Source organism: Plasmopara halstedii, assembly GCF_900000015.1.
Source record: "Plasmopara halstedii genome assembly, contig: Scaffold_658, whole genome shotgun sequence".
Classification (NCBI taxonomy): domain Eukaryota; phylum Oomycota; class Peronosporomycetes; order Peronosporales; family Peronosporaceae; genus Plasmopara; species Plasmopara halstedii.
The window spans coordinates 1,553,746-1,566,644 of NW_020187575.1; the positions used below are offsets into that span (position 1 = coordinate 1,553,746).

The 12,899-nt window shown below is 46.7% G+C and overlaps 6 protein-coding genes across 6 annotated transcripts; 3 read left to right on the plus strand and 3 right to left on the minus strand.

Annotated features, from left to right (window-relative positions):
• Positions 1-1,070: 1,070 nt before the first annotated feature.
• Positions 1,071-2,552, plus strand: PHALS_13474 (soluble nsf attachment protein gamma isoform; the record flags this gene model as incomplete). Its single annotated transcript, XM_024729239.1, has 1 exon — positions 1,071-2,552. The coding sequence occupies one exon, from the start codon at positions 1,071-1,073 to the stop codon at positions 2,550-2,552; it is 1,482 nt and encodes a 493-aa protein (XP_024579636.1).
• Positions 2,553-2,681: 129 nt separating this feature from the next.
• On the minus strand, positions 2,682-4,164 carry PHALS_13475 (uncharacterized protein; the record flags this gene model as incomplete). Its single annotated transcript, XM_024729240.1, has 4 exons — positions 2,682-3,402; positions 3,464-3,591; positions 3,645-3,746; positions 3,808-4,164. 4 exons carry the CDS (start codon positions 4,162-4,164, stop codon positions 2,682-2,684), a joined length of 1,308 nt encoding a protein of 435 aa, XP_024579637.1.
• PHALS_14701 (hypothetical protein F443_04674) lies at positions 4,163-5,965 on the plus strand. Its single transcript, XM_036407567.1, has one exon. The coding sequence runs from the start codon at positions 4,615-4,617 to the stop codon at positions 4,807-4,809; it is 195 nt and encodes a 64-aa protein (XP_036263259.1). The 5' UTR covers positions 4,163-4,614; the 3' UTR covers positions 4,810-5,965.
• PHALS_13476 (uncharacterized protein) lies at positions 5,964-6,309 on the minus strand (the record flags this gene model as incomplete). Its single annotated transcript, XM_024729242.1, has 2 exons — positions 5,964-6,133; positions 6,198-6,309. 2 exons carry the CDS (start codon positions 6,307-6,309, stop codon positions 5,964-5,966), a joined length of 282 nt encoding a protein of 93 aa, XP_024579639.1.
• Positions 6,308-9,049, minus strand: PHALS_14699 (uncharacterized protein). The gene has a single exon (XM_036407568.1). The coding sequence runs from the start codon at positions 8,128-8,130 to the stop codon at positions 7,948-7,950; it is 183 nt and encodes a 60-aa protein (XP_036263260.1). The 5' UTR covers positions 8,131-9,049; the 3' UTR covers positions 6,308-7,947.
• A 2-nt stretch (positions 9,050-9,051) lies between these two features.
• PHALS_13477 (amino acid auxin permease family) lies at positions 9,052-10,113 on the plus strand (the record flags this gene model as incomplete). Its single annotated transcript, XM_024729244.1, has 1 exon — positions 9,052-10,113. One exon carries the CDS (start codon positions 9,052-9,054, stop codon positions 10,111-10,113), a length of 1,062 nt encoding a protein of 353 aa, XP_024579641.1.
• Between the last annotated feature and the right edge of the window lie 2,786 nt (positions 10,114-12,899).

Below are 12,899 nucleotides of genomic sequence, written 5' to 3' on the forward strand. Positions count from 1 at the left end.
CCCAACCTAGAGATATAATAATGTTTATAATAACGACGTGATTGAGTCTGTAAAAAGCGTTGCGACTTGTGCGCTATCAGACTGGCAAGCTTGGGTCAGTTGGCATGGTATACCTCATTGACATTGAGCTGGCCTTCGTCGTCTGTTTGGCGGCGAAAGGTCCCGCCGTAGAGATCGGTGCAACCGTGCAGAGGTGAGACAGGGTGTGAATACCTCAACCACGAGGAGGTACTCATAAACGAAAATCAGCTTCGCCCTGTATTTCTTGACGGTGGCAAAGGTGCTGGGTCGTGACTCCGAGAGCCATTGCAACCGCTGTCATTGGACAAGACCTCGGCTGCTTCACCAAGTATAGCGTATAGGCCTTCGGTATTTCCTAGTAGCTCTTTAGGCCACATGTACACGCTAGCGTGAAGACTTTCGATGCGATCATGCTCGTTGAGTATTCATTCTTGCACTATGTCTTAAAATAGCGAAACTAGTGGGACCAAAACTGGGTACACATCTTAGTGGATGAGGATGTAGGAGATCCGTATTATGCTGCACGTACGTAGTCCATTATCTTGCAAAGCTCAGAAGGGCTAGCGCACTGATAATGACGATGGTGATGCGAAGTCCGAGTGAGGGGAGGTCTGTGTGGCGCGTGGGGCTGTTAGCCTCGCGCTATGCAAAAGAGGGTATTTAAGATGGCAAGACAGACAAATTCAGTACTCGTATTTATTTCTTTTTGTACGCGCTCGAAAATCCTAGAAAGACCATGCAGCAAGCAGAAAGCAACGTTCTCGGCCTCTTAGTAAAATATGTCGCATATTTAAATACGCGACTTACACTGAGTTCGCAAGGCTTTCGATTGTGCGTGTGCGAACCGATGCTCTGTGCGTTATTTACGCGGGCCTGTAGATTTTACACTTCTTGTGTGCGAGGTACACGGTTCCTGTTGCGTGACACAGTAGTAGTACTTTATTGAGGTCATAAGAGTCTATCTCGCGATGAAGCTTTTCTTGAAAAATAGACCTTCATCTAATTCAAAAACCGAGTAAGCTTTAGTATCGTAGTAATACAGCTAGAAGATGCCGTCAGTTCAGCAACACAAATGCGCGGAAGCGGCAGCGCTTTTAAAACAGGCAGAGAAAGCCCTTTCAAAGCGCTCTTTTTTTCGCGGCTCATCCGACTATTTGACGGCAGCACCACTTTTAGAAAAGGCTGGCGAGCTCTTTCGCCTCGGAGGCGACTTTGAAGCCAGCAAGCAAGCCTTTACGCGTTGTGCAGACGCTCAGAAGCACAACCAGTCGCCATTTCGTGCCGCACAAGCCTGGGAGAATGTGGCCAAGACAGCTCTGCAGCAACTTAAAGACGAGCGATCTGGATCACATAACTCACAATTGCGCGCGACAGAGGCGCGCACAGCTTATGAAACAGCCAGCAGTTTCTATGCTGACATGGGCGAGTTTGGCAAGGCCGCAGACGCACTAGTCAAAGGTGCGCAAGCTTGTGAGAGTCACGGATCTAGTGCGGATGACGTACTACCACTCTATTGGCGAGCGTGCGACCTACTGGAGGCGCAAGATAAACCTCACTTTGCAGTCGAAACGTTCCGCAAGACGCTGAGTTTCCTGGTGAAATATGGCAAATATAGCGACGCCATTAAGCTGTCGGATCGCTTAAAGGCGCTTTACGAGGCCATGGATCAGCGCCATAACATACATAAGATGCATTTGAGCCAAGTGATCCTCATGCTAGCATTGGGCGACGTGCCTGCAGCTGATGCGCTGTACTCACGCTCTCTGCAAGATGACTCCTTTTTGTCTTCTGATGACTGCGCCTTAGCTGAAGATTTAGTGCGCGCTTTTAAAATGGGGAACGAAGAGCTTCTGCAAGCTACCGTACGCAAGCCTGGCTTCTTGGCCCTGGACAACCAACTTGGTCGGATATGCCGCAAATTGTCGGTGTTCGGATCTGGGCCACCGCAACAACAAAATCGACCGGTTTCATCTGGTAGGGAAAGGATGCAATTAAAGCAGCAGTCAAGTTCGTCTGCACCATCAGCACGTGTACCTCAGACCCAACGGAACCCGTTCGCGCCATCTGCAAGATCAGCAGCAGGTGCTTCACTAAATTCGGAGTATGACGTTTCGGCGTCTGAGGTCGAGGCCAATACTTCTGATGTGCGGGACAGTGACTATGAAGCGATGCTTGCCGAAGCTTTGGGTGAGGGTGACGTATCAAAAGGCAAGAGGAAAACGAATGTGAAGAAAAAGCGGCACCAGCATTCTGCAATGCCAGAGCCATCCGCTCACTCGTCGGCTTTGTCACCTACTGTCGTGCATTCTCCACTGCCTGGAGCAATGCGTGCCAGTGGAAACATGAGCTATGAGGATGACGACCTTGCATTTGCAATGCCAGACTCTGGTTTCACTGAGCTCTCAATCAATCCAGGTGACATGGCCGCTGCTAGCTACTCTGAGTCATCTGTGGCAACTACTCAGAAAGGGAAGGCACCAGCAACAAAACCTGCACCTAAAGATGCGTACGATGAGTTTGACCTCACGTAGCCAACATATACTTTATAGGACAGGGGCAAGCATGAGTCAGATACTAACTATTTCCCCTGAGAGACTGTGTGCAGTTCAATCATATTATATCAGTATCTAATGCCATGCCAATCAATATATTGCTATTCGTTAGTAAAGCTCCCGCACTAGTTGAATCTCATCTCGTCTTGTATCTGCCAGCTTTTGCTCAGTGCGAGTCCTTCCAATACTCGACGAAACCTTTACGGGCTTGATCGATTTTCTGTTAGCAACAGCAGGCGTGAGATCTGTCTTCGATTTTGCAAATTTTACAGGCGCAGAATTAGGTGGGCATCCCTCGAAACATGGTAGAGGTGGTCGCGTCATGCGTAAAGGCCTCTTCTCACGATTTCTATTTGCTGAGCCTAACAAACCCACATTGCCTACACCACTCACGACGTCAGATGTCGCCTCATTATGGCTAAGTTTGTAAGCAGCCTTAAGCATTTCATATTCCTCAGCTAGGTTGGCATATATGATCGATTTTCCAACAGAAATCGCACTAGCGTCGACATTCGATCCATCCAATGCCAAATATTGCGGAGAGTTGGGATCAACACAACGATTTGATCGAATGCTGTGCACCAGAGTATCAGCTTTAGCGCCACAAATGTCGGAAGTGGAATTAGTATCTCTATAGTTGCGTCTGTTTGCCATAATAATGCCTGCGACAACTGTAGTGGCTGGGTCAGCACACTTTGTACCATTAATGTCGTCGGTCTTCAATAAGTAGCTTGGTTTTTCTCGCTTTGGATGGTACGATTGTGGTCGTGAGAGCGGATCGTCGCTGAAAGTGGTGCCATGAACTGTATAAATGGGATTTAAAACGTTTCTAAAAACCATAATGTAAGATGGAGCTAATTTCATCGTCCAGTATAATTCACAATACTTACGTTACACGACTTGATTTAAAGTCAACGTTTGTGATGTCTCGCACGTTCAAAATATCTCGCGGAGGATTCTCGCGTACTTCTCGCTTGTGACGTGGTAACCATCCTGCGTAAGCTCCTGCAATATCGTTCTGCATTTCAATTTAGTTCTTAACTGTAAATCTTTTTGTTGTGTAGCCCTTACCAGCTTAAGAACATCCCGAGGATGCTTAATATCACGAATCTTGATGCATGTGCCTTCGATGTCGGCCACGTTATAGCTGTCACGTAAAAATTTTGGTGCGAGCTGCGAAGACATTGCCATGTTATCAAAGCAACAAGACAGCGACAACATGCTCACCACACACCAGCGGAGCTTGATTAAATGACGGAAGTTTATAGGTTGGCTCCAATGGGTTTACAACACGATCAGTACGAAAGCCGGATGGTCGTGGTGTGCTGCCTTCAATCGGAAGCTGCTTAAATCGGTCATCGCTTCCTGCGTTTCGACTCTTCGGATGTAGCTCCATGCTCGTAGATCCCTTGATGTCGCGCGGATCATAAAAATGTGGTTTGTTGACATACATGTGGTTCTTTAGCAGCGGTTTTGCGCCTCGTATATCCGTCACATCATTTGTAGCTCGTTCGAGACGACGACCAGATGGCGGTGCGCGTCCTTTATCAATAAAATGCTGTAATTGACACTGCAATTGTTGCTGGTCCATTCCCTGCGGCAACGTTGATAGGAGCGACTCTACCGCCACGATTAGTATCGACGTTTAAACACATGTGAGTAATTTTAGGCAATACTTCAACTGCCCTATTTTGAGACGAGCATAGCGCGCTACACTATTTTTTGATGGATGTTAAAAGGATGAAAAAGCGCAGTTTCGCGGTTGAAGTAAAATTTGATGTCGTCGAGGCTTCCAAGGCACCTTGCGTTCTGTAGCCCGCCAGTACATCATTGATCATAATTGTGTGCGTGCATGGCGAGATAAAGAGACAGAGCTGAATAAACGCATCGTAGATACAGGCGACACAGAGCAGTTTAAGAAACGTAGGACAGCGATTGAGACTAGAGTGGACCTGGAAGTGATTCAAAATATTGGTGAATGCAGCAAGAGACAGTGATGTCAGTTCAGGGAAAGCATCAGTCGACGTAAACTGCAAATTATATGCTGGTGGGATTTAAGGGGACGGAAGGCGTTTTTTCGGAGGTTGCGGCCAGGGTGGCGTTTGAGGTGTTGCGAGCAGCCGAGGCGCTGACGCCGAACGACTTTATGACGGTGGGTTTGTCTCACATTAACGACGTGGTGGAAGCCGTAGAAAGAAACGAGCTGGCATATGGAGTATTGCCCGTCGAGATTTGATCTCTGCCACTTTCCATGGCAATTTAGACCGACTTGTGAACTAAAATTAAAAAACGTCTGTGAGGTGTCTTGTGTGCAGATGCTGTGGCTCTGCGTGTTTCCAGGGGTAACTATGATTAAAACTAAGCAGCCATCATCACATCCGGCCGTCCTGGATCATTTAGAGAGCCACATTTGCGCCATGGAGCTTAAACTGGGTAGAATATTCGAGCGCAATGCAGCTTAGGATAGCGCCGGTGCTTGCCAACCAGTCAAGCAGGAAGCAATGCGGCATATGGCTGCAATAGCTAGCGGACAGGCTGCACTTGCGCACTGGTTGGTTGTCTTGGAACATGGAATTGGAGACGAACACCCGTTATATGATCTGCTGACGGCAGGACGCCACACCGCTGCCGGTAGGAGCAGCTACAAGATTTTGAAGTATCAGCACTCAGGTTTCTATCGCAACAAAATCGAGCATCGTTCTAGCTGTCCCGAATGAACCTCAAGCACTTTCAGAATTGTCTTGATCTTCGCACATCGCAATATAATGATTGCAAAGATTGAGATTCATCCTGCAGCCACCGCTGGTAACCTATTTACAGCTCAGACGATGCACTGATTAGTTGTCGTTTGAGCTTATCTCACTCACATGCAGGGACTACATCTTCTATATAGATTACATCACAGTATCGTTTCCATGCGGCAGTATTTCAAATGAAAGCTCCTTACGCAGAAACTGGAAGTTGAGTTGCGATCTCTCGTTCAATTACATTCTTTGAAGTGCGGTGCAAGTACTGGGATGCGGAGACTTCAGATCAGGACACCCGCTATTAGATGAATGGGATGCACCAAATGTGAGGAACCTTGGCACCTTGAAAGTCCCGTGCTTGACGATAGAGAAATCTGAGCGAGCATGTATAGTTTTGTTGAAGTCGTGGCAGTGCAAACACACTCTCATTGACGCGAAATAAAGGTAGCATGTTCTTGTACATGTTCTTAAATTTAACATCACTCAATTACAAATTACTTCTCAAAAAGTTAGCGTCGTATGTTAGCGAGAACAACCATGCAGCTTACACTCGATTGTAATAATGAAAAGACGATAGGTGCGTTTCGTTTAAAGGTGTTCAAAATTCGTCTTTTCCCGCTAGCAAAGAAAGTTTTACTCGGGCTTATACACGCTGGAAAGGCAGACTTGAAGCAAGAGGAATGAACACCCCGGACACCGTTGGTGCAATCAATCGCATCACAACGCCGTTCCATGACCGAATTCTTTCTGTGTCAGGGCAGGGAACAGCGTCAACACCGACATTCAACTTTGAAAGTTCTTCTGTGAATATGGCTTCAGATGACGAAGATGAAGACAATAGTCAACAAGGTCCGACATTTGACGTGTGTTCTCGTACCATAATGGCCGCTGCGGACCGGATGATGGCGCTTAGCCGACAGCCCCACAGTCTGACCGTAGCCATCGCTTACGATGAGTGTCTGGACATTGTCACTGCGGCGACGAACCATTTGGAGCATATAGGAAAGCGAAGTCTCGTGGGTGATAACATCGTCGAAGTTTATCAGGCCATGCGCAGCATCCATGAGCTATTGCGACCAAGTCCGCCTGTGCGTCGCGCTTTGCAGTTCTGAATTAGGACATGCATATTATTAATAACATTTCAGTTCTTTTGCGATTATAGCTGTCTGCAGCTAAATTCTTTTTCGTTTTTAGCAGCCGAGTTGATACTAAAACACATTTGCACGCTCTAAAGCCAGCGGTGCTGCTGTTGTTGTGTGGCTCTATTGGTATCAAACACATCATTGTAAATTTGGTGATTATTCGGATCTTGGTTCTTCGACCCCGCACCTTGCAACGACAAATGTTGATCGTCCTCTTTCCTTCCGAGCTCATTTCCTGCGACATCAGCGATGTCACCACTGACATTACTCAGGTGTGTACCATGTTGGCAAGCAAAACATCATTATGGTTGCACTCAGCAAACAGAGAAATCGATTGCAAATTTTCTGCTTCCTTCCGACTTGATGGAAAGCAGTCAAGATATGGCTCACGTCGTACACATTCGAAAGTACTTGAAGATATCACCTACTAATATCACGAATTAAAAATTTGTACTTCTCTGAAAATGTTCATTTTATTTTGCGACAATCCCACATGGTTACGTGAATTCAGATCGCAATATCCTGCATCAAGGCCATCGAAGTGTAGAGGAGCTTGAGGGCACAACAGTGCGGCGATTTGTGTCAGATACCATCAGCTGTTAGGAGCGCATGATGTATGCGGTCGCCTGAGAAACATGCCAGAAGAGACATGTGAGGCTGTTTTGAACATAGAAAGAGTGTGTGCATTACGATCGCAACAGCCGTAACGCCCACACTTTGAAGTACAGCATATTATATGTAAGTTCTGATTCATAGATAGCTCAAGTATGAAGTTGCCTTTTGAATAAGACGTCAAGTATATTGCAAAATCTTGCTACATTTTCTACAGAACACTAGTATTTCTGACGTCACTGGGTTTCAAGCAGCTGGAGCTGACATATTCATAACACAGAGTAACGCTTCTGCTGATAAGGCCAAGAGAACGCAACTCGAGCTCAAGAAATCTCTGTACGTGTGTAACCTAAGGTCAAAGAGGTAAGGTCCATTCGGCTTGCTCAGGTGACTTTCGCTCCATTTGGATTTAAGATATTGATTCGAACATCCAGAGCAACAGCCAATGGATGCTTGATATGGACAAAACAATGGAGGAAGTCAAAGTCAGACATAGAAAAGGACGTTGCCAAAACGACCAAAAGCTTGATGGCGACGACCTAAAGTTGGCACCTGAGCAACAAATAAGTATTTAAACGATACCTTGAACGGGAAATACAAAAAAGTATGAGCTTTTGTTCAATTTATCGATAATCATACATAATCTACCAAAAAAGACTCTTGGTAAAGTTCGGCCAGCTGCTGCTTCTGGTATTGGCGAGGCTTCAGACTCTGTGAGGGCGACAGTTGTAAAACTACAGGCCGCCATCAGCATAGTCTTAAACCTAAATACACAAATAATATGAATCACCTACGACGGCCGCGACCAGAAAGGAGAATAGAAAATGGGGTGAATAGACGCAAATTGGGGCAGCGGTATCAATGTTCAAGGCTTTAGACGATGGTGGCGGACGGCGGTATGACAGTAATCTCGATGATAATTTTGGCGAGCGGTTGCTTTAAGCTAATAAATGATATGATCGTGGTAGCTTTAAAGAATTGAAATGCCCCACCCTCTTCCTGGCAGTACATGCAGCACGCTTGTTTATCTGGATGTTGCGTACATTTTCTACACATGTATTCGCTCCTTCTTTGTAAGGATTACAAGCGCTGTTACCACCGTACCTACGCGCAAGATACCTAATCAATTAATTTTATTTTGATTGCCGAATGGTAACATTATTGCAATCTGAAAGTTGGTTATTCTAACATGGTTTTTATAATATTAATTGCCGGGCTCACTTGCTACCTTCTTCGAATAATAATCAGCCAGAACCTGGGTTGTGGAGACGGACATCGTGTGAGCACTTTCAAACCGCTGTATCACGATGCCTGATTATCTGGTGGACCTTGCAATTTTTAGCTCCAGCTGACTCAAGACTTCTTGAAGTACGAGAACAACAGTTTATGAACAAAGCTCGCCGCCCAGAATATTTATTATAACTAGGCCGGCTTGAATGTGCGTCTCATGATCGGTGGCATCATAACTGGTTCAGGGCACCCAAACAGGCTCTATCACCCCATGTAAATCTGGAATCAGGTACAACATCCTTCAAGCTACGACATTAGCACAATTTCCACACTCTGCACTGACCAATATCCACGATAAGCATGCCATTTTTCACTCGCGAAGACATTAAAATCGCCTTTAATCTCTTCTGTTGCGTCTGCGGTGTTGGAACGTTAGGTCTGCCGGGCAATTTTGCTCGTGCCGGTCCTGTGTTCGCAAGCATTGCCATGTCCTTTATGATATTTGCCAACATCTATGCGTCCATCGCGATGTCCAAGGTGATGTTACTCGCGCCTTCGACGGTCATAACGTTTGGGGATCTCGGCGCATGGTCCATGGGCAAAACTGGTCGCTGGCTATGCACAAGCTCTCAGATCGTCTCGTGCATTCTCATTCCATGCGTTTTCCTAGTCCTTGGTGGTGGCCTGTTAGATGGTCTGTTCCCCGGCGCATTCAGCCCAACGGTCTGGATCATCTTGATGGCTACCATGGTGCTACCTCTTTGTCTCGTTCCGACGTTAAAAGAAGGTTCCGGTTCCGCACTCGCCGGCTGTGTTGGAACGCTGGTTGCTGACACAATCAGTGTTGCAGTCATCGTGTATGGCATGCGTGGCCATCCGAGTATTCCAGACACGGAAGTCAGCTTCTCACAAGTTGCAAACACCTTTGGCAATCTTGCACTCAGTTTCGGTGCCGGAGTTATCATTCCCGATTTACAGCGTCAGCACAGCGAGCCGCAGCGCATGCCTCGAGTCATCACCGTTACGATGGGAATTATCTCGATCATGATGATCTTGCTCGCTGTCGTGCCTTACACTTCAGCCGGCTGCCAGATATCGGGTAACATCCTCTACACTATCTACCCGGACCCAAGCACTCGTCTTACGTTGTTAGGTTTCAAGCCCAATTGGGGAGCTGTTGTGCTCACGTACCTGGCCATGCAGCTTCACATCACAACGGCCTTTGCCGTCCTTCTCAATCCAGCCTTTTACATGGCCGAGTTTGTGGTCCTGGGCATGCATAAGCACGATAAACCGAGTGACGTTGAAAATGGAATGCAATATCTCGAGTCTGCGAATCCTACTGAAGATTTTGTCAAGCAGACGGACTCATCGACTACAAAAATGAAATGCAACTGCAACTGTCGTGAAGAGGAGGACCAAGAGGCTGCCGAGTATCGCGGTGCTAATGCAATAAGATACGTGGTGCTTCGTATCTGCATTACTTTGATTCTCGTAATAGTTTCAATTCTGTTTCAAGATCACTTTTCGGATTTCGCTAATTTTGTCGGATCGTCTTCATTGACAATGAGCTGCATACTGTTGCCAGTAGCTTTTTATCTTATCAAAGCGTGGAACGATATCTTTATAGGGGAGAAGTTTGCTGCTTTAGTCGTTCTCGTAGTGTGCTTTGTCTTCGGATGCTACTCGACGTACACGGCTGGCAAAAATCTTTTTTTCCCCCCCGACTCGGATGCCTTGTTCCCCTACTGTGAACCAGAATATCAAAACACAGTGTTCTACAATTACACTGCTGTGCATAATGTTTGAAAAATATCTAAGCTCCACCGTTTTCTGAATTTATAAGGACATATCGAGGGTTTTTTATTTCATGCTGAACAATATTGAGTAAAACGAATAACATTTAATTGATTTTATAGTGATCTCTGTAACCAAACGTTCAATTTGAAAATCAAGCTTTTGGTTATTCACACACAGCAACAGATTGCTTCGCTAACAACAACTTTACTTTGATCGCGTAACATCTCTAGCGGTTTAACGTAGATAGGCAGGAGGTAACTTAAATGCCCTATCAGATTTTGTCCCTGACAGTATTACAACAATAAATTTAAATTAAATATTAATTTATAACGATAGAGAAGAGAAGAAAAGCAAGCTGCGTCGGGCAAAAATTTCAGAATATCTATTAGAACAAAATGGCTTGGCCGATCCGTGATGTACAGCGGCCGCCACATATTCAGGAGGCTCCAACCATCTATCGATCATATCTAGGGGCGTTCTCTATGTTGTAGATAAATAATATTGTTTTGCAAAACTAATGTTTACTGTTCCCCTAAACCTAGAAATATGTCAAAAACAAATTCTGCAGGGTGTTTGTGCACTTTGCACAGAGAAAGCTTCGACTCTTTAAGTTCGTGTTGAACAGACGCCGGACTCGTGCGGCTCTACTAGGAGCGAAACTGAGAGCCTCTATAAGTACCAGCTCTTCTATTCCATGAGTCTTGCTATCTCAGATAGTGTGATTATATTTATTTTCTGACGTACGACTAGCTACCTACCAGCACCACGAGACGGAGACTTGTGTCACTGTGCCGAAAGTCCCTGTGGACCTCGATGTCAAATTTCTCACTTTCATTTCGATTCACTCCAGGCGCAACGCCGACTTCCTGAGTATTGGCGCCCTGCAACATATGGAACAATCCAAAAAGCTCTTTGATTTCTCACACGGGTGAGTCTACGACAACAGCAGAGTATAGGCCATAGCTTGAGCTTAGGTCATGACCCTCCGGCTTCCTGCGCTACTACCGAGAAGCACGGTGCGCACGACGACGCAAAGCGTCACGATTCTTCTAACCATTAGCGTTCACTACGTCTGGGCAGTCTCGTTGAAGTGGCAGCTCAAACTCCCACGAGTTCTTCGCTACTTCACAGGATATTGGGTTAAACCCCGTCGATGACGTCGACCCACAAGGCGTTCTACGTGATAGTGAACGCCACCACTCTCATCGGGAATAGTCGGCGGCGGACGATGAAGACCTGGTCGAGTGACTCGCGATACCCTTAGAGCATTGAATCACAAAGTCCATCGTCATTGGCACTTCACCGAGCATCTTGCCTAGGTCGCATACAGCCGTACAGAAGACTTCAAGATCCTTGAGCACTTTGTGCGCTGACCTTTTACGTTGAGAATTATCATGCTCTGTCGGCGTAGCCGTCGAGCAAACTAATACGTCACTTCGTACGAGGGTGGAGCGACTTGCGCAGTTGTAAACGTAAATTGTTGCTATCCGTTCTCAGAACCAGTTGCTGGTCTAACATCTGGTAGGCGAGCGCTTTTGGGCGGTGCCCAGGCACCAACAATTCCGCGTTTTCTTGCGGTGTATCCTGGTACGGCTTAAGCAAGCCCACATTTATCATTGGGTGGAGCACAACTTTCTTGGAAGTTTCAGCGTATACGCAAGGCCTCGCGTGGCCACGAACTTAAAAGGTCCAGTAAACCGTGGACGGAGCTTTGTCTTAAGGACAGTAGAGACTGTATGTGTAGGAAGGCTTTTAGCATAAAATATATACAGGTCTCCGAGCTCAAAGTTTTCCACATTTCATCTGCTTCTTCCATCTGTATGTTTTGGCTGCCAGCTCTCGCAAACGGGTCGAAAGAGACTCAGTCCGGTAGACAAGAACTCTTCGATTTCCTTACGGACAGCGAGGGGGGTTGACATCAGCTCGCCGCTCGGCCATCTCTTCCCCATCAAGCCCTGAGCCAAAGAATGGCGGCGTCAGCGGGACGCGAAGATAAACGAGCCCGTTCCCGTAGAACGGCATGTAGCCGGTAGGCTAATGCAATGCACTGTTCAGAGCAAACTCTACGAGTGGCAGCATGGCCCTCTAGCGCATCGACGTCTCAGCGCAGACGCTGCGAAGTACGTCTTAAACGATGCAATTCACGCGTTCAGTCTAATCTGTGCGAGAGGTGAGGTAACTAAGTCGCAATGAGTATTGACGCATGATCTGTGTCGATCACAAACGGCTTTGAACCAACCAGGTGCACCTGAACTTGAAAAATGCATATTTCATCGCACTTGATTCCTTGTCGTGGACTGAATACTTTCTCTCCGCAGCCTTAAGCTGGCGAGATTCGAGCACGGTCACCCGATCTCAGCCATCGGCATCTGTTTGCAGCAGTGCACAGCCGATGGCAAAGTCAAAGGCGTCACATAGTGCATGTAGGAGGCTACCTTTAACCCTGTCAAAAGCCTCCCGATGCTAGGTGTCCTCATTTTTCTAGAAAAGATTCGACGATGACTGTGCCATTTCCGCATAATTTGCGCTATGCTTGTGCTGTAGACGGCGAGGCCAAGACACTGGCGCAAGTCCTTTTGGTTCCTTGGAACCGGCCAGTCCACAATTGCCTTGACCTTAAAGGGATCCGCTCAATAGCCACGCTTTCCAATGAAGCACCATAAATAGGGAATTTCTTCCGCAACAACGATGTACTTATCCGCGTTAGCATACAGCTTATTCGTACGCATGCACTCGCGCGCCACTTCAAAATGAACGATGTGGTTTTCCTCATCTGTCCTCCCGTAGTCCGCGCA

Excerpts from the sequence above, each read along its gene's own strand:
- PHALS_14701 (XM_036407567.1), top strand. The coding sequence starts at position 4,615 with ATGCTGGTGGGATTTAAGGGGACGGAAGGCGTTTTTTCGGAGGTTGCG.
- PHALS_14699 (XM_036407568.1), bottom strand. The coding sequence starts at position 8,130 with ATGTGTAGAAAATGTACGCAACATCCAGATAAACAAGCGTGCTGCATG.